The sequence below is a fragment of the Ranitomeya variabilis genome, chromosome 3 (assembly GCF_051348905.1).
Source record: "Ranitomeya variabilis isolate aRanVar5 chromosome 3, aRanVar5.hap1, whole genome shotgun sequence".
Classification (NCBI taxonomy): domain Eukaryota; kingdom Metazoa; phylum Chordata; class Amphibia; order Anura; family Dendrobatidae; genus Ranitomeya; species Ranitomeya variabilis.
Genome location: NC_135234.1, coordinates 552,977,339 through 552,999,433, shown reverse-complemented (window position 1 = coordinate 552,999,433; position 22,095 = coordinate 552,977,339). Strand labels below are relative to the sequence as shown.

At 39.7% G+C, this 22,095-nt stretch overlaps 1 protein-coding gene across 1 annotated transcript in view; it reads left to right on the top strand.

The window, feature by feature from the left end:
* The first annotated feature begins 1,550 nt into the window (after positions 1 to 1,550).
* Positions 1,551 to 22,095, top strand: part of GPC6 (glypican 6) — a 1,709,607-nt gene continuing 1,689,062 nt past the window's right edge. Inside the window, exon 1 of the mRNA XM_077297170.1 lies at positions 1,551 to 2,170. Coding sequence (XP_077153285.1) covers positions 2,032 to 2,170 — 139 coding nt within the window. The 5' untranslated portion in view covers positions 1,551 to 2,031. The remainder of the gene's footprint in view (positions 2,171 to 22,095) is intronic.

Sequence of the window (22,095 nt, the reverse complement as noted above, 5' to 3'; positions counted from 1 at the left end):
CATGTCTAAGTTTGTTTTTATTTAAGTGGTGAAAAAAATTACAAAGTTTGATAAAAATAAATAAATAAATTGTGCCAGATTTCGGTACCTATAGCGTCTCCTTTTTTCGTGATCTCAGGTTAGGTGAGGGCTTATTTTTTGCAAGCCGAGCTGATGCTTTTAATGATAGCATTTTGATGAAGATATGATCTTTTGACCGCCCGTTATTGCATTTTAATGCAATGTTGCGGAAACAAAAAAAAAGTAATTCTGGTATTTTTACTTTTTTTTCTTGCTACGTCATTTAGCAATCAGGTTCATTTTTTTATATCGATTGGGCAATTTTGAACGTGACGATACCAAATATGTGTATGTTTAATTTTGTTTTAATAGTTTTATTTTGTATGGTGGCGAAAGGGGGGTGATTTGAACATACATTTTTTTTATATTTTTAAAAACTTTTTTTTTTTACTTTTGGCATGCTTCAATAGCCTCCATGGGAGTCTAGAAGCTGCCATAATCTGATCAGCTATGCTACATACAGGCGATGATGTAGCAGAAATGCTCACTTGCAAATGGAATCCACTCTTGCCTGTTAGAGGCACATGTCAGCTGTTCAAAACAGCTGACATGTGCCAGAAGATGTGATTTCAGTGCCGGAGCCCACATCAAAGGGAGGGAGTCTGACATCGGTGTACTATTAAGCCCAGTGTCAGAAAGGTGTTAAAGCATGACATACCAACAAGAGACAAAAAAACGCAGCCTCAAAAACGTAATAAAAGCACTTGTAAAAGAAATGCAAACAAACACAATGAAAAAACGTAGGTAACCTACCGTAATTTTTATAATGGTTGCAAAAATTATGCAGAAATTCTGCAGCATCAAAAACTCACCAAATTCTCATCTTGGGAACACAGCCTAATTTGAAAAGCCCTGGCTAGTCCAATGTGGTCCACGACTGACTTATTCGTGCTCCTTTCCTGCTGATTGACATGTCTCTCCTATGTGTGTACGTTGGGAGAGACTTTTCAATTTAGAGTTTCAGGAAATTTGACTCAAACTGGATTCTTCAGTGAGCAATACACTCATCTCTAGTCCGGCCGGGGCTATAATTATGTTTTCTTTGAAGTGTACCTGGCGGCAATTGTACAGCCAGGCTCTGATTCTTGTGGCCCACGGTTCCAGCAGCATGAATCTAATGACAGGTCCCTTTAATAATCTAAATTGTGACACATGTTCTCAAACTCTGTAGGTGCTTCCTTCCAGACTGGTATAATTGCAATGCTACACTCGAATAGAAGCACAAAGTAATAATATTGACTGATGTGTGAAATAAAGCAAATGGAGAATTTCATTTTTTTTTCAAAAACAGGTAAGAAATGTATTTCTTCTGAAACCTTCACCCTGCTTATAAGAGAAATCCACTAGTTACAATGCAATAGCTCTGTACACTGCACTGTCCATCTCATCACTGGAGTGATTGCAGCCTATACAGAAGAAGAATGTCTGAGCATCTGATAGGCAATTATACGGCGTGCGGTGACTCCACTCCGCATTTCCCTATCAGCCTTGTTCCTAGATTGAGGCAATACAATGTACAGCACGTCTCACTGTGTCTCCAGGATTTGTGCTGGCAGCTGGGTCAGGGAGCTTGTGTAGAGCAGAACTGCCTGCACTATGCACAGTAGCCTGGCACAGTGTGACATCTGTAGAGCAGAACATAGAGTACCGACAGGTCACATATATAGCACATAGGTTAGAATACAGGGCTCTCATCCCTGCAGCATCCTACACCCAGGCTGCTCACTTCACATCTGTCTACAGAAGCAAGCAAGGATCCTGCTGCTGTTAATGAAAAGTTTTCTGCCATTTGTGAAGGGATGAGTAAAAGGGCTCTGCACCTCAATCATCTGCACTCCTAGGGTCTTACTGGGTCGGATGACAATTCTTTCTTCTTGCAGTGCCAAAAAGAACTGGCAAGTGTTTCTCTTACTGAAAAGAAGACAGGAATATTTTGGGAATCCCTGACATTGGATTATTAGACCTTACACCATGTTTTGGATCTGGGGACCTATGCTACTGTCACTTTGCACTGGGGCTGATGTGATGGCTGGAAGCTGCAATGAGGTCAGACATGCATATAGTGCTAAAGGATTCAGCCTGGCCAGTGTCCCCTACCAGGAGATATCAGGTAAGAACAATCTTTGATCTCACTCATCCCATCAATGTATTACACTGCTGTGCTGGAATATTCATCCTTTGAAAACTAACCCTTAATTGTTCTATTAGTCATTTACTCTGTGTTATTTCCAGGTTTAACTTGCCACTGTTACTGTTAGATACATATTTATGGGTATTGAGTGTCTATTCTATGCTAATTTACCATCAATTCACATGTCACTGAGTAAGGCAGCACTATTGACAAGCTCAGTATAGGTGTAAGTGACATGAAATGATTGGACCTGGAGCAGATACTGTGTGCATTATTGGCTCAGGGGCTAGGACTGCATGTCATGTTACTTAGAATGCTGGACAGTTTCTTCTAATCTTTCATGTCAATGAAGAAGCTGGGAAGACACTTATTGCAAATAGCCTGGGATGTTACATATCAAAGTGCTACAGTGATACCCAAGAAGCAAAGATACTGCATCATTTTGGTTAGACTCATCACTTGATTTATAATGGATATGTTGTGTTTTTTTTATTTCTGAAGAATGGACTAAACACAGTCATTTTATTACCCATATGAACTATTTTTTTTTTTCTGCTCGTAAATCAATAGTAAATCATCACTTTTAATAGTTATGCTTTACTTGGCCATTATTGCTGCAGAATTATCTGTTTAATACCTCTATTTATAGTCTAACATTATCAGTAGAAGGGTATTGATTGTAGTTTGCATACTTTGTATTGGGCAATAACGCCACCTAAATCTGAAAAGTATACTATAGGCTAAAAAGCATAATGCAGCACTCTGCACATTGACAATAATATGTTCATGTATTTTCTCTGAGTGGTCTAGCCTGCTGCCTCATAAGACTGGACCAAGGTATCAGCTTGGGTTTCCCTGATGTATTCGCTTTGTGTGTGTTCATCTCCTGATAATGCTGAATTGCACTTTGGAGAGCTGCTGTGCACTCTTTCCGTAATTAGGATAAACTTAGAGTTGCTGAAATGTGGATGTGATTTCCAGAAAGCCCTTACTATTGTGCATATGTGTCAAAGTAACCTATAGAAAAAAGAAACACTGTCTTCCACCAATCCGTTTGCATAAATGTGATAAAAACTGTTGTATTAACTAATGCATACCATATATCAAATTATGAACAGTAATGACTCCGGCTAATAAGCATATACATCAACAAATTATAAATGTTGTCAAGCTACAGGCTACTGGTTTTCCAACATATTATGCCTTCACTGTCAGTTGAATTTTGAGGCCTGTGCTGATAGTTTGTTCATTGCATAGGAAAGAGCATGAGCCTCCATGTTGGAAGACACTTGGGTTGACCTGGCATAAGTACCAGTTTTAGTGAGGCACTAACTGAGAATATTAGGGCATATTAGTATCTTTTCCTGCTCAACTGCTGTGCAGGGATTGAAATCCAACATCATTTACTTGATTTGGACCCTGCTGCAGTTTATGGTACTGCCCTTGAGGTGGTGCTATTTGAAAAAAGTACTAGCCCCTTGGTTAAAAGGTTCTTAGCCCCTTGGTTATAGGCATCAGTGGAGACCAAGCAACTTTATGCCATAGTAATACCCCCTAAACAAGTAACTTGACTTTGATCTCTGTTTGGGTAATGGAACCCTAAATACACAATTAGTGCTTATGTCACAAGCTTTCCTGAAATGCAAGGTAAGGTTGGGTTTCTATGCTCCAATTTTATGGGCATCTATAGTTTTATTAAGTTTTTATTGCTCTTTTTATGTGCTTGGTAAATGCAAGGATATTGAATTTAGAGAAACGCTAGCTTGATGTATTTTTTTTTTTTTAGGTTAAACATTTATTAAATTTGTTTCAAGAGTTAGTTGTGAATCCACATAGCCCATTCCAAATATATATTAATGTACAGTAAGTTTTAAATTATAATAAAGTGATTAGTGATGAGCGAATATACTAGTTACTCGAGATTTCTCGAGCATGCTCGGGGGTCCTCCGAGTATTTTTTAGTGCTCAGAGTTTTAGTTTTTCTTGCCGCAGCTGAATGATTTACATCTGTTAGCCAGCATAAGTACATGTGGGGGTTGCCTGGTTGCTGGGGAGTCCCCACATGTACTTATGCTGGCTAACAGATGTAAATCATTCAGCTGCGGCAAGAAAAATTAAAACTCCGAGCACTAAAAAATACTCTGATGACCCCCGAGCATGCTCGAGAAATCTCAAGTAATGAGTATATTCGCTCATCACTAAAAGTGATCATAAAGCCACAGCATAGGAACCCAGCCTAAATAGACATCACAAAAGTGGTGCATGTACAGTGTTTCACAAAGTGTTCATGATAATGTGCCTTTCTTCCTTCTGGATATTTTTTGTACATGATGTGAGTTTTGAAAAAGAGGAGACAGCTAATGATATTCAATGGCTTAACAATCTAGAACTAACTAATTTAATAAATAAAAAAAAATAATGTTGACTAAACCGGATTTTCTTCATAGCAAAGTTGGAAGCCTATAAAATAATGTAGACAACCTAATATGCATGTACAGTATAATGCCAGGGAGAACACTTCATGGTTCTGCCCAGTATCTTAGAATGAGGAATAATGCTCTTGATTTTGAAATTTGTCATGGAAGTTCCACAAATGTGTTATGTTTTTAAAAGACATTACAGTCTTTCAGTCTTGTAATCATAAAATAAGAGCCATGAAATATAGGGTTTGTGTTGAAACCCATGTGGCACCTCAAAATGTAGATATATTACAGCTCCAAATATCATACTAGCGGGAGCAATTTGCACTACCGCAGTCTTCCACATAGGCCTGATTTGTATATTTTAGAATTTTTAACACTTTTTAAAGGGAACTGGTCAGGTCCCTTTATACTTTTACATTTTCATCTTTTAAATTATCTGCCCCTCATGACCTTTTTGATCTTTATTCAAAAATTCTAGGATTGTGTTTTATGGTCTTATGCAACTGCACATAATTGAGCAAAATCAACTTACATACAGCACTTCGCTGTATGCTCATGAGCCCTGATTAGTCCATCGAGGTCTTTACACACTGAGACTAGTCCAGGTCCAGTAGCTGCAATTATGCCCCCTGTATGTTATTGACCCTCCCTGTACTTACTGCATTTTCACAGTTGGCGCTCCTCCTGGCATCACCGTTCACCTGTCAAAACTGTGCTAATAGATTGCCAATACTAAAGCAGATGCTTCGGCAACCCACTGCAGAGCAGAACTGTGGCAAGAGAATAGAGCTGCCAGGATGAGGACAAACTGTGAAGATGCCAGCAGTGCGTGGACTGTCAATCAACCCCTCTCTGGACTAGAATACAGAGAGGTGCTGGATAGAAGTTGATTTTGCTCAAATATGTGCAGTTGCATAAAACATAAAACACTCTAATGAAATACCTGAATAAAGGTCTTAGTGGTAAAGGGGCAAATTAAGAATCAGAGGATCTGGCAGATTCCTATATTGACAGCAGTGTCTGTTACAAGTAAATGTGAGTCCCCATTTGTGTTATGATTTCCAATATTCTGTTACTACATTATAAAAAGAAAAACTAAATTCATGCAAGGCATGTACTTGTCTCATGTTGGTCACCCTCAGTGCCTGATGAATCCCTTGAATTACAGTTGTGTGAAAAAAATTTTCCTTCCTTATTTCCTATTCTTTGCATGTTTGTCACACTTAAATATTTCAGTAAACACAAAATTCATCTTTTAAATAAAGGTTTTTATTATTAAGGGAAAAATAAATCCAAACCAAAAGGGTCTTGTGTGAATAAGTGATTGCTCCCCACTTGAAACATAAATTAACTGTGGTTTATCACATCATTGGGAAGCTGAGTTCAAATTTCCTAGCCACACCAAAGCTTGATTACTGTCACACCTGTTCTCAATCAAGAAATCACTTAAATAGAGCCTATCTGGCAAAGTGAAGTAAACCAAAAGTTCCTCAAAACCTAGACATCATGCCACAATCCAAAGAAATTCTAGCACAAATGAGAAACAAAGTAATTGAGATCTATCAGTCTGGAAAAGGTGATAAAGCCATTTCTAAAGATTTGGGACTCTAGCAAACTGCAATAAGAGCCATTATCAACAAATGGCAAAAACATGGAACAGAGATGAATTTCTCCAAGATTGGGTGGCTCACCATATTACCATAAGAGTGCAGCATCGACTCATCCAAGAGATCACAAAAAACCCCACAGCAATATCAAAAGAATAGAAAGCCTAACTTGCCCCAGTTAAGGTCAATGTTCATGACTCAACTATAAGGCCAGAGTCACACTACAGCGAGATGCGGCCAAGTCTCGCAGGTTAAAAACAAGTTCTGCCACCGGAACTCCGGAGTGGAGCGTGTGGCTCCATGTATTGCTATGTGGCCGCACTGTCATGAATCCCAATGGCTAGGGATAGCAAGGGACAAGCAAAGTAATACAAAATATCGGACGAGCTCTAGGGTGATGGAACCTGGGCTGACCGCTGCCCTACGCCTGACAAACGCAACTAGAGATAGCCAGGGAGCGTGCCTACGTTGGTTCTAGACGCCACGCACCAGCCTAAGAGCTAACTAGTACTGCAGAGAAAATAAAGATCTCACTTGCCTCCAGAGGAATGAACCCCAAAAGGTATAGTTGCCCCCCACATGTATTGACGGTGAAATGAGAGGAAGGCACACACATAGAGATGATATATATAGGTTCAGCAAATTGAGGCCCGCTGTAAACTAGAAAGCAGAACGATACAAAAGGGGTCTGAGCGGTCAGCAAAAAACCCTAATCAAAAAAACCATCCTGAGATTACAAGAACCCATGTGCCAACTCATGGCACATGGGGAGAACCTCAGTCCACTAGAGCTACCAGCTAGCATAGAGACATAATAAGCAAGCTGGACAAAAAAAACAACAACTGAAAATCAGCACTTAGCTTATCCTGAAAGATCTGGGAGCAGGTAGGCAGGAACCAAACAGAGCACATCTGAATACATTGATAGCCGGCAAGGGAATGACAGAAAGGCCAGGTAAAATAGGAACCACCCAGCCTCAGATGGACAGGTGGAAACCAAAGGCCGCAACCCACCAAAGTCACCCAGTACCAGCAGTAACCACCAGAGGGAGCCCACAAACAGAATCCACAACACCGCACGCTCCACTCTGGAGTCCCGATGCCAGAGCTTGGTTTTAACCTGCGAAACTCGGACGTATCTCACTGGGTGTGATCCCGGCCTAAGAAAGAGACCGGGCAAAAATAGCCTGCAATGCTGAGTTCCAAGACGAAAATTGCTGAGCAATAAGAATATTAAAGCTGGTCACAGTTTTTCTAGAAAACATCTTCATGATCCCCACGACTTTGGGGAGAATACTCTGTGGACTGACGAGACAAAAGTTGAACTTTTGGAAAGTGTATGCCAATTACATCTGGTGTAGAAGTAACATAGCATTTCCAAAAAGGAACATCATACCTACAGAAGAATATGATGGTGGTAGTGTGATGATCTGGGCTGTTTTGCTGCTTCAGAACCTGGAAGACTCGCTGTGGTAAATAGAACCATGAATTCTGCTGTATATCACAAAATCCTAAAATGCACTTGGGTTATTCAGCAGGACAATGACCCAAAACATACCAGAACGTCCACTTCTGAATGGCTTAAGAAAAACAAAATTAAGACTTTGGAGTGACCTAGACAAAGTTCTGACCTTAATCTGGTTGAGATGCTGTGGCATGACCTTAAAAAGGTGGTTCATGTTCGCAACCCTCCAGTTTGGCTGAATTACAACAATTCTGCAAAGATGAGTGGACTAAAATTCATGCAGAGTGTTGTAAAAGACTCATTGCCAGTTATCGTAAATGCTTGATTACAGTTGTTGCTGCTAAGGGTGGCCCAACCAGTTATTAGGTTTAGGGGAAATCACTTTTTCACACAGGGCCCTGTAGGTTTGAATTTATTTTCCCCTTAATAATAAAGACATTCATTTAAAAACTGCATTTTGTGTTTACTTGCATCATCTTTATCTAATTTTTAAATTTATTTGGTAATCTGAAACATTTAAGAGTAACACACATGAAAAAGATTAGGAAATCAGAAAGAGGGCAAACACTTTTCACACAGTGCCCATTAGGTTTTATTCTTGGTGTCATTTACCAGAAAAAAACAGTGCAGTATTAGAAATATTTCATCAATACAGATGTGAACACAGACCAACATTTTGCTCCCTAAGCCACTTTCATGTACTGGCTCAGCTATTAAAGAACCTTTTGAAAATTTTCTTTTGTTACGCTTTCAAAGAATTTGCCTGTATGACTATAATATTTGTATACTTGTTACAAGGAATAAACCTGTTAATAAAGGAGTTTTCCATACAAGTACCATTTTTTCTAACCTGCAACATAGGACTTTTGTAGTATAGTGGACATAGTTTGTATTTTATATTATTTGATGCAAATTGTAAGATTGATAGATAGGCTCATGAATCAAACAAATGCCACATGGAATTTTTGGACAGTGTGGAAAATAATGGCTTTCATACGAAATATGCAAGTAAATGTCAAAAACATTTGTTGGAATCTGATGTGTGCTAGGCAAACATCATAAATGAGATTAGGCTAGGTAAACAAGAGAGCTGGAATAAAAAAGATGATATAGAGAAATATAGGTTGGGTTGCCCACTTGATTACTTTAGTAGTATAGCTAGTGTTGAGCGATACCTTCCGATATTCAAAAGTATCGGTATCGGATTGGATTGGCCGATATCCAAAAAATATCGGATATCGCAGATACCCGATACCAATACAAGTCAATGGGACACAAATATCGGAAGCTATCCTGGATGGTTCCCAGGGTCTGAAGGAGAGGAAACTCTCCTTCGGGCCCTGGGATCCATATTCATGTAAAAAATAAAGAATAAAAATAAAAAATATGGATATACTCACCCCTCCGACGGACCCTGGACCTCAGCGGTGCAAGCGTCTGCCTCCGTTCCTAAGAATGTAGTGAGTGAAGGACCTGCGATGACGTCGCGGTCACACGACCAGTCACAAGTCTCCTCTCCTCCAGACCCTGGGAACCATATGCACCGCACACGCCGAAGATGACTGGGAACTTATATGAACTTCTGATTCTGACTTCCGATATCACAAAAATATCGGAACTCGGTATCGGAATTCCGATACAGTGAATATCAGCCGATACCCGATATTTGCAGTATCGGAATGCTCAACACTAAGTATAGCCCATTTTAAAAGTATGGCTACTCTAGACTTTAATGGACTGAATAGGTTCCCCCACACTCTACAAAGTTAGCGAAAGGAATTCAGACACATACAAGCAATAGTTCAAGAAGTTTTACTCTAGAGAGGCAACTAGCTTGATGGTTACAGAGTTTCTGTTGGATTCAATAGGCTTGAACAGAGGTAGACATCTGAAATACAGTAATGAGCTGATACGTGTGAGACTCTAGTGATTGATCAGTGACATAGAACTGCTGTCCTCCATGGTGCGACTTCTGCCTGTCACACCTACTATACCAATGCTCTCTATTATAGGGTAGAAATAATAGGCCACATTTATGAAACTGTGTAATTGATCATAATACAGAAAAAGCAAAACCAATCATAATTTTACTAAAACAAAATTAACCTTTTAAAGACTGGCCCACATTGGGAAAGTAGTACAAAGCATTTTTTATTTGCAGAATGAGTTATAATTAACAGTGGTATCTTTTTGGCGTTAATATAACTAATTAACTAACTTTTATTAAAGGGATTACCCTCTGCTTGGACAGCTCCTTAAATAAAATAAAAGACCCTTATACTCCCCTCCCGCATCAGTTCTGTTCTAGCAATGTCAACTTTAGATCTCCCATTGGTCTCATGCCACACGAGTGCTGAAGTTCATAAGCAGCAGTGGATAGGGTGCAGAGCTCACATGGCATAATAAAGTCACAAGAGCGCCAGGAGACCCAGTGCTGGAGGCGAGAATGACATTTTTTATTTTGCATGTGAGACCACATTTAAGAAGGGGTTATCCCCATTTTGGGCGACTGCATTAACTCTTTATGTGGAGATATGGAAAAAAATGCAATTCTGCTGTTGTTTTTTTGACATATTACATGTTATGCTAATCACGTGATTCGCTAATAATGTGTTCACTTTATTATGTGGATCAGCACCATTATGATGATATCAAATTAATATTGTTTTATGAATGTTTTACGAATTTTTGAAATTAAATGCGCTGTTTGAAAAAAAATAATTTGCTTTTGTGAAGCCATATTTAGATATGTATAAAGCCATAGGTTTTACAATTTCCCATCAATGGATATGTATGATGACTTGCTTTTGCACAGCATGATGTAGTATTCAGTGCTCCCATTTTCTGGTACATATGACTTTTTGATTACTTTGGTTTACACTTGCTGGGAAGTGGAATTTACAAAAGAAACAGTAGTTCTGGAATTTTTAGTTTTGCTTTAATTTTACCGCTTCACCCCTAGGCAATTTTCTGCTTTTTAATTTTTTTTTTACTCCCCTTGATTTCTGAACTCTTCCTGAGTTAAAGCATTAGTATTGTTGTTTCTTAAAGATTATGAACTTGTTTTCTTTGCATTATTTGAGGTCTGAAAGCACTGTTTTCTTTTGTAATTCTAAATTTATTGCTTGGAAATTCAGAGACATGTTGTCAGTAGTTTATAGAATAACAGAAAAATTTACATTTTACTCAAAAATATATTTATAAAGAGAAAAATCAGACAAACTGAACATTTTGAAGTGATCTCTTAATTTTTGCTACGCCTTGTATTTTGCGGGACAAGTTATACCTTTGAACTACACCTTTCATTTTACCATAAAGCATATTGGAAAACAGGAAACAAATTCCAACTGCGGTGAAATTGCAAAAAAAGTGCAATTCCAAATGTTTGGGTTTTTTTACCATCTTCTTTAAATGCTAAATCTGACCTGCCATTATGATTCTCCAGCTCATTATAAGTTCTCAGAAACCAAAACTATATAGGTTTTTTTAAAATTTCTTTAAGTGGTAAAAAAAAAATCCGAAGGAAAATTTAAGAAAAAAATTTATTAAACACAAACATTTTATGATAATAAATATAGCAAGTATTACATTTGAATGAATAAAAATACATTTATTGAAAGTGATGTGGATTTTAAAGCTGTCCTCTCAGTGGAATTCCTTAGCCATATTTTTTTAGAATTCTCAGGATTTACCATTGCTTGAATTTCCTTATTTGTATAGCAGGTGTATAGAAGTCATTTTCCTTTTTCTCACTGGTGCTTTAGTTGCTCACAGTTTATCTCACATTCCATTCTTGAAATTGAAATACATATTTTATGTACTGACTTCATGGTGGTGTTGTCACTGATCATCTCTTGAATTGAAGTGGTATTTCCATTTTCAAGATCCTATCCCAATATGTAGTATGTGTAATAATAATAAAGCTGTAAGCAAATACCTCCAATTAGACATATAGTATCGTTTTTCTGACTGCCTTACAGGACCTTAGGTATCCATGGTTATGACCACTAGCTAGCTGTCAGTACATCAGTGGTCATAACCATGGATACCTAAAGTCCTGCAATGTCGGCACATGAGGATAGAGATATAGTGAATCAAAAAAACTGTACTACATTTTTAATTATATATATATATATATGTGCTGATGTTATTACACCTACTACATATTAGAATAAGATTTTTGAATTCCCTTTTAATTGTTAAAATATGGTCACACAGTCAAGACTATAGAAAATAAATAAGAAGTGAGCATCACTTTCAAGTACTGGACATTATCTTTAGTTCCCGTGAAGTATGCAGTCTCGAGTGAATAATTAAAAAGCAAGAAGAACTAGGATATAATTGAAGTTGTAACTAGTGTTGAGCGATACCGTCCGATACTTGAAAGTATCGGTATCGGAAAGTATCGGCCGATACCGGCAAAATATCGGATCCAATCCGATACCGATACCCGATACCAATACAAGTCAATGGGACTCATGTATCGGACGGTATTCCTGATGGTTCCCAGGGTCTGAAGGAGAGGAAACTCTCCTTCAGGCCCTGGGAACCATATAAATGTGTAAAAGAAAGAATTAAAATAAAAAATATCGCTATACTCACCTCTCCGACGCAGCCGGGACTTCAGCGAGGGAACCGGCAGCGTTGTTTGTTTAAAATTCGCGCTATTACTTGGTTACGTGAATTCCCGGCTTGTGATTGGTCAGGTCGGCCATGTTGCCGGGACGCGGACCAATCACAGCAAGCCGTGACGAAATTACGTCACGGCTTGCTGTGATTGGTCCGCGTCCCGGCAACGTGGCCGACCTGACCAATCACAAGCCGGGAATTCACGTAACCAAGTAATAGCGCGAATTTAAAACAAACAACGCTGCCGGTTCCCTCGCTGAAGTCCCGGCTGCGTCGGAGAGGTGAGTATAGCGATATTTTTTATTTTAATTCTCTCTTTTACACATTTTAACATTAATGTTGTTGCGATACCCGATACCCGATACCACAAGAGTATCGGAATCCCGGTATCGGAATTCCGATACAGCAAGTATCGGCCGATACCCGATACTTGCAGCATCGGAATGCTCAACACTAGTTGTAACACAAGGTTTCTCTAACTGTTCTTCATAAGAAGGTACACACAGAAATAAAACAATATATGGTGGGCTCATTATCTTTTTGAGACATCATCTATATCAACCTTCTGAGGAACCTGGACATGGGAAAACAGGTTGAGGCACTATTTGGGTAACAGTAATGACGCATAATAATGTAAGTACCTAATAAAGTACCTTCTATCAATAACCAGAGAGTTTTTTGCTTGCCATTATGACCTATGAATAATGATGGGTGAATGTACTTGCCACTGCTTGATACTTGATTGAGCATTTGGGTGCTTGATCAAGTACTGAGAAGTACCGAAGATCTCATGGCACTTTAGTGCTCGGGTCCTTGAGCCGTGTATCACTGTAGCCAGGACAGGTGGTCTATTGAGGCTTATCTAGGGATAAAGTAGGAAACTTCAGCCTCGTATACATTTAGGGAGGCATCATCATGTATTAGAGGGTATTTTTGTATAACATTCGGTATCATAATTTTATGTAGAGTGTTACCCTATTTTTTCATTCCAGTGTGGTTTTGTGGTGCGTTCTATGTATTTTAATACATATCTAATAAAAATAAATGTAAGAGATTTTTATGTTAAACTAATACTGTATATGCATAATATAATTATCCATGTATCTTCAGAAGTTTGGAAGTAGTCCAATTTAAACCATTGGCTTGTAGACAGCATGGCAGGAGTAAGAATACATTTAATAAATTATTAACACTCAAATTCAGGCAAGTTGAAAGTATGAAATGGGAAAGTTTTTTTAAAAAAATGTTGCATTGTAATTCAAGCTATCAAATCTTTGCTTGATAACTTGACTATTAAATTATTACTTGTCATTCTGTTTGACTGTTTTGAGGATGTAACAAAAAAATCTGAAACTGTCACCCGGTAAGTTAAATACCTGCTCCTGTATTTACTGTAAAAAAAAAAAACGTGATACGAACTAGACTGAACTACACATTGTGCAAATGCTAGTTATAAGTAGATATACATATATTTGTCGTGTTCTATTTATACCTAACAACCATAAGATTAAAACCACCAATCTGATGTGTGTATGCTGTCAAAAAATCTTTAACCCTCCACTAAAGATTAGCAGCAGATCTTTTCAAGGGGCTGTCCAGTATTTGAAAAACATGGCTACTTTCATTCAGAAACAGAACCACCCTTGACCATGGGCTGTCTGTAGCATTGCAGCTCAGGGCTATTGACTTCAATTAAGCTTAGTTGCATTCACCAGGAACAACCCATGGTCAGAGGTAGCACTGTTTCGGAAAGTTTTTTTAAATAAATCATCCATGTTTTCTAATCCTAAGCAACCTCTTTAAGTCCAGTAGGTTGTGTGCTGGAGCTTCTATGGATCTGACTTGATTTTCCAGCTCATCTTATCAATGCTTAATTGAATTAAGATCAGCAGAATTTATCATGTTCTTCAAACTGTTCCTGAAAATGGTTAGTATGATAGCCCAGTTCTGATGCTCGTATGCCCACTATAAGCACTTTTCATGGTAGATATAGGGTCAGCCTGGACACTGAATAGTCTGCAGCTACTCAGCCCTGTACTTTAATTACCTATGCATTCAGACATCACATCATCTTTTTAGTGATAGCATATTGTCAGAATATACAGTTACTTTATGATTGGTGGGGTTCAGTCTCTGAGACCTACAGTAGCTACAAGGCTATGCAGATACAGTGGGGAAAAAAGTATTTAGTCAGCCACCAGTTGTGCAAGTTCTCCCACTTAAAAAGATGAGAGAGGCCTGTAATTGACATCATAGGTAGACCACAACTATGAGAGTCAAAATGAGGAAACAAATCCAGAAAATCACCTTGTCTGATTTGGCAAGATTTATTTTGCAAATTATGGTGGAAAATAAGTAAGGCTAAATTGTACAGTTTGAGAAGTATTTATTATTATTTTATTCTACTTTACTACATCTATAATAAAAACAATTGGGTGTTTTTATTACCATTTCTTATTTTTGCCCAAGTAAGCTAATCAGATTGTTACTTATTAGCCAATTACTAATTGATATTACAATTATGCTAATTACCCATACTTTGCCATATTTCAGCATATAAAAATGCCTACAAAGGTTTATGCATTTGGCAATCCATATGATGGAAAACATGCTTTATGGATTCATAGGCACTCAATTTGCTGCCATACAGTGCCTTAGTGTCTGTGTAACATACAGTACAGACCAAAAGTTTGGACACACCTTCTCATTTAAAGATATTTCCTTATTTTCATGACTATGAAAATTGTACATTCACACTGAAGGCATCAAAACTATGAATTAACACGTGGAATTATATACTTAACAAAAAAGTGTGAAACAACTGAAATTATGTCTTATATTCTAGGTTCTTCAAAGTAGCCACCTTTTGCTTTGATGACTGATTTGCACACTCTTGGCATTCTCTTGATGAGCTTCAAGAGGTAGTCACCGGGAATGGTTTTTACTTCACAGGTGTGCCCTCTCAGGTTTAATAAGTGGGATTTCTTGTCTTATATATGGGGTTGGGACCATCAGTTGTGTTGTGCAGAAGTGTGGTGGATACACAGCTGATAGTCCTACTGAATAGACTGCTAGAAATCGCAGGTTAACAGCAGCTCAGATTAGAGACCAGGTCAATGCCACACAGAGATCTAGCAACAGACACATCTCTGCAACAACTGTTAAGAGGAGACTTTGTGCAGCAGGCCATCATGGTAAAATAGCTGCTAGGAAACCACTCCTAAGGACAGGCAACAAGCAGAAGAGACTTGTTTGGGCTAAAGAACACAAGGAATGGACATTAGACCAGTGGAAATCTGTGCTTTGGTCTGATGAGTCCAAATTTGAGATCCTTTGTTCTAACCACCGTGTCTTTCTGCGACGCAGAAAAGGTGAACGGATGGACTCTACATGCCTGGATCCCACCATGAAGCATGGAGAAGGAGGTGTGATGGTGTGGGGGTGCTTTGCTGGTGACACTGTTGGGGATTTATTCAAAATTGAAGGCATACTGAACCAGCATGACTACCACAGCATCTTGCAGCGGCACGCTATTTCATCCGGTTTGCATTTAGTTGGACCATCATTTATTTTTCAAAAGGACAATGACCCCAAACACACCTCCAGGCTGTGTAAAGGCTATTTGACCAAGAAGGAGAGTGATGGGGTGCTGCGCCAGATGACCTGGCCTCCACAGTCACCAGACCTGAACCCAATCGAGATGGTTTGGGGTGAGCTGGACCGCAGAGTGAAGGCAAAAGGGCCATCAAGTGCTAAGCTTCTCTGGGAACTCCTTCACGATTGTTGGAAGACCATTCTCGGTGACTACTTCTTGAAGCTCATCAAGAAAATGCCAAGAGTGTGCAACGCAGTCATCAAAGCAAAATGTGGCTACTTTGAAGAACCTAGAATATGACATAATTACAGTTGTTTCTCACTTTTTGGTTAAGTATATAATTCCACATGTGTTAATTCATAGTTTTGATGCCTTCATTGTGAATGTACAATTTTCATAGTCATGAAAATACGGAAAAATCTTTAAATGAGAATGTGTGTCCAAACTTTTGGTCTGTACTGTACTTCTGTGAGAATTTGGTCTATGAGCATACGAGAAATATTGGAGATATGTGGATAACTGGCCACAGCATTCTGTGGTTATTGTAGTGCAAACCATGAAATGGTCATATGTATAGTCACTAACATATAATGGAGCATATGCATCTCTTTAAGTAGGGTTCTGGCATTATTATGCACCTTATGCTGCACATTGATACATTAAAAAATAGATTCTCACCAATGATAAAACTGAATGATATAATGTCCATGAGCAGTTTTTTGTATTCTATAAGTGTAAGCTTAGTGTATGTAACAAGAAAAGAAAGCAGGGAGAAAAAGGAAAAAAAAAGTACCGTACTAATAGTCTTCACTATAACTATGGTAATGATTTACTAATTAGCCAAGCCAGCAGACCTGTTTTATATGTTACTAATAGACTCATTTCATTTGATGATAATTTTCCTAAATGCTGTAACCCAGCCAAGAAGTTATTCCTTTCATCATCCTCTTATCCTTCTTTCCTGTCCATTTTCTGCATCAAGACATTTCCCTTGTCTTAGTGTTTCCCTTTAATGTTGCTGTTTGTTCACACTGAATCCATCTAAGTGATTCCTGAGAACAAGACTCTTCTAAGGAGATCCTTACAATTATTGAACCTGAAATATGCACATATTGTCATTTGTGGAAGGTTTCTGTAGTTCTTATTCAACAATGTTCTCGTATGAAGGTTTGCTGACAATATAAAATGATTCTAGATTGACAAATAGCCATCTTCTCAATGTGTAACAGCTAGTGTTGAGCGATACCTTCCGATATTCAAAAGTATCGGTATCGGATTGGATCGGCCGATATCCAAAAAATATCGGATATCGCCGATACCGATACCCGATACCAATACAAGTCAATGGGACACAAATATCGGAAGGTATCCTGGATGGTTCCCAGAGTCTGAAGGAAAGGAAACTCTCCTTCAGGCCCTGGGATCCATATTCATGTAAAAAATAAAGAATAAAAATAAAAAATATGGATATACTCACCCCTCCGACGGACCCTGGACCTTAGCGGTGCAACCGGCAGCCTGGGTTCCTAAGAATGCAGTGAGTGAAGGACCTTCGATGACGTCATGGTCACGTGAGCGGTCACATGAGCGGTCACACGACCAAAAACAAGACCGCGACATCATCGCAGGTCCTGTACACTCACTGCATTCTTAGGAATGGAGGCTGCCGGTTGCACCGCTAAGGTCCAGGGTCCGTCGGAGGGGTGAGTATATCCATATTTTTTATTTTTATTCTTATTTTTATTCTTTATTTTTTACATGAATGTGGATCCCAGGGCCTGAAGGAGAGTCTCCTCTCCTCCAGACCCTGGGAACCATACACTGGGAACTTCCGATTCTGATTTCCGATATCACAAAAATATCGGAACTCAGTATCGGAATTCCGATACAGCGAATATCGGCCGATACCCGATACTTGCGGTATCGGAATGCTGGTATAAAGATTTACCACATCAATGGACGCCAGGGAGAACCCCGGCCGCCAATAGAACCCCTGTATGTGGTTCAGGAATGACTTAGTGTCCCTGGTGTAGGACGGAACAGAGCGAAGAAGTGGACGCAGTAACCACTCCAAATATTGGGACAGGGGTTCAGTCAAGGACCCTATCCCCGACACAATTGGTCTCCCGGGGGGTTGGGTGATTGACTTGTGTACCTTCGGGAGGTAGTACCAGTATGGTTTGGTGGGAAATTGTGGAAAAAGCTTTTTGGCTTTTTTCTGAGTGATTATCTGTTGTTCCACAGCTATCCTAAAAAAAGATTGTAATTCCCCTTTAAATTTTTTTGTGGGGTCCCCAGGCAATTAGCGGTATACATCTACGTCTGAGAGTTGCCGTGCCGCTTCGGACAAATATGCATCCTTAGGCAGCAAGACGGTCCTTCCCCCCTTGTCGGCTGGGCGTATAGTCACATCAGACCAACCTGCCATCTCTTTTAAGGCTGTCTTTTCAGAGACTCCCAAGTTGTCTGGTGCCTCTTTGTAAATTAACCCCTTCATGACCCAGCCTATTTTGGCCTTAATGACCTTGCCGTTTTTTTGCAATTCTGACCAGTGTCCCTTTATGAGGTAATAACTCAGGAACGCTTCAACGGATCCTAGCGATTCTGAGATTGTTTTTTCGTGACATATTGGGCTTCATGTTAGTGGTAAATTTAGGTTGATGATTTCTGAGTTTATTTGTGAAAAAAACGGAAATTTGGCAAAAATTTTGAAAATGTCGCAATTTTCACATTTTGAATTTTTATTCTGTTAAACCAGAGAGTTATGTGACACAAAATAGTTAATAAATAACATTTCCCACATGTCTACTTTACATCAGCACAATTTTGGAAACAATTTTTTTTTTTGCTAGGAAGTTATAAGGGTTAAAATTTGACCAGTGATTTCTCATTTTTACAACAAAATTTACAAAACCATTTTTTTTAGGGACCACCTCACATTTGAAGTCAGTTTGAGGGTTCTATATGGCTGAAAATACCCAAAAGTGACACCATTCTAAAAACTGCACCCATCAAGGTGCTCAAAACCACATTCAAGAAGTTTATTAACTTTTCAGGTGTTTCACAGCAGCAGAAGCAACATGGAAGTAAAAAATTAACATTTAACTTTTTAGTCACAAAAATGATCTTTTAGCGAATGTTTTTTTTATTTTCCCAAGGGTAAAAGGAGAAACTGGACCACAAGTGTTGTTGTCCAATTTGTCCTGAGTACGCTGATAACTCATATGTGGGGGTAAACCACTGTTTGGGCGCACGGCAGGGCTCGGAAGGGAAGGAGTGCCATTTGACTTTTTCAATGAAAAATTGCCTCCAATCTTTAGCGGACACCATGTCGCATTTGGAGAGCCCCCGTGTGCCTAAACATTGGAGCTCCCCCACAAGTGACCCCATTTTGGAAACGAGACCCCCCAAGGAACTTATCTAGAAGCATAGTGAGCACTTTAAACCCCCAGGTGCTTCACAAATTGATCCGTAAAAATGAAACAGTACTTTTTTTTCACAAAAAAATTATTTTAGCCTCAGTTTTTTCATTTTCACATGGGCAACAGGATAAAATGGATCCTAAAATTTGTTGGACAATTTCTCCTGAGTACACCGATACCTCACATGTGGGGGTAAACCACTGTTTGGGCACATGGTAAGGCTCGGAAGGGAAGGAGCGCCATTTGACTTTTTGAATGGAAAATTAGCTCCAATCGTTAGCGGACACCATGTCGCGTTTGGAGAGCCCCTGTGTGCCTAAAAATTGGAGCTCCCCTACAAGTGACCCCATTTTGGAAACTAGACCCCCAAGGAACTTATCTAGATGCATAGTGAGCACTTATAACCCCCAGGTGCTTCACAGAAGTTTATAACGCAGACCGTCAAAATAAAAAATAATTTTTCTTTCCTCAAAAATCAATTTTAGCCCAGAATTTTTTATTTTCCCAAGGGTAATAGGAGAAATTGGACCCCAAATGTTGTTGTCCAGTTTGTCCTGAGTACGATGATACCCCATATGTGGGGGTAAACCACTGTTTGGGCGCATCGCAGGGCTCGGAAGGGAAGGCATGCCATTTGGCTTTTTGAATGGAAAATTAGCTCCAATCATTAGCGGACACCATGTCGCGTTTGGAGAGCCCCTGTGTGCCTAAACATTGGAGCTACCGCACAAGTGACTCCATTTTGGAAACTAGACCCCCCCAAGGAACTTATCTAGAAGCATAGTGAGCACTTTGAACCCCCAAGTGCTTCACAGAAGTTTATAACGCAGAGCCATGAAAATAAAAAATAATTTTTCTTTTCTCAAAAATGATTTTTTAGCCCACAATTTTTTATTTTCCCAAGGGTAACAGGAGAAATTGGACCCCAAAAGTTGTTGTCCAGTTTCTCCTGAGTACGCTGATACCCCATATGTGGGGGTAAACCACTGTTTTGGCACACGTCGGGGTTTGGAAGGGAAGTAGTGGCGTTCTGAAATGCAGACTTTGATGGAATGCTCTGTGGGCGTCAGGTTGCGTTTGCAGAGCCCCTGATGTGCCTAAACAGTAGGAACTCCCCACAAGTGACTCCATTTTGGAAACTAGACCCCCAAGGGAACTTATCTAGATGTGTGGTGAGCACTTTTAACCCCCAAGTGCTTCACAGAAGTTTACAACGCAGAGCCGTGAAAATTAAAAATCATTTTTCTGTCCTCAAAAAAGATGTTTTAGCAAGCAATTTTTTATTTTCACAAGGGTAGCAGGAGAAATTGGACCCCAATATTTGTTGCCCAGTTTGTTGTGAGTACGCTGGTACTCCATATGTGGGGGTAAACCACTGTTTGGGCGCACGTCAGGGCTTGGAAGGGAAGTAGTGACATTTGAAATGCAGACTTTGATGGAATGGTCTGCGGGCGTCACGTTGCATTTGCAGAGCCCCTGATGTGCCTAAACAGTAAAAACCCCCAAGTGACCCCATTTTGGAAACTAGACCCCCGAAGGATCTTATCTAGATGTGTGGTGAGCACTTTCAACCCCCAAGTGCTTCACAGAAGTTAATAACGCAGAGCCGTGAAAATAAAAAATAATTGTTCTTTCCTCAAAAATTATGTTTTAGCAAGTAATTTTTTATTTTTGCAAGTGTAACAGGAGAAATTGGACCCCAACAGTTGTTGCCCAGTTTGTCCTGAGTACGCTGGTACCCCAAATGTGGGGGTACACCACTGTTTGGGCGCACGTCGGGGCTTGGAAGGGAGGGAGCACCATTTGACTTTTTGAATGCAAGATTGGCTGGAATCAATGGTGGCGCCATGTTGCGTTTGGAGACCCCTGATGTGCCTAAACAGTGGAAACCCCTCAATTCTAACTTCAACACTAACCCCAACACACCCCTAATCCTAATCCCAACTGTAGCCATAACCCTAATCACAACCCTAACCCCAACACACCCCTAACTACAACCCTAACCCCAACACACCCGTAACCCTAATTCCAACCCTAACCCTAATCCTAACCCTAATCCCAACCCTAACCCTAATCCCAACCCTAACCACAACTGTAACCCCAACACACCCCTAACCCTATCCATAACCCTAACCACAAGCCTAATCTTAACCCTATTTCCAACCCTAGCCCTAATTCCAACCCTAACTCTAATTCCAACCCTAACCCTAAGGCTATGTGCCCACGTTGCGGATTCGTGTGAGATTTTTCTGCACGATTTTTGAAAAATCTGCAGGTAAAAGGCACTGCGTTTTACCTGCGGATTTACAGCAGATTTCCAGTGTTTTTTTGTGCGGATTTCATCTGCGGATTCCTATGAGGAACAGGTGTAAAACGCTGCGGAATCCTCACAAAGAATTGACATGCTGCGGAAAATACAATGCAGCGTTTCTGCACGGAATTTTTCGCACCATGGGCACAGCGGATTTGGTTTTCCATAGGTGTACATGGTACTGTAAACCTGATGGAAAACTGCTACGAATTCACAGCGGCCAATCCGCTGCGGATCCACGGCCAATCCGCTGCGGATCCGCGGCCAATCCGCTGCGGATCCGCGGCCAAATCCGCACTGTGTGCACATGCCATAACCCTAACCCTACCCCTAACCCTACCCCTAACCCTAACCCTACCCCTAGTTCTAACCCTAGTTCTAACCCTAACCCTAGTGGAAAAAGAAAAAAAAAATATTTTCTTTATTTTATTATTGTCCCTACCTATGGGGGTG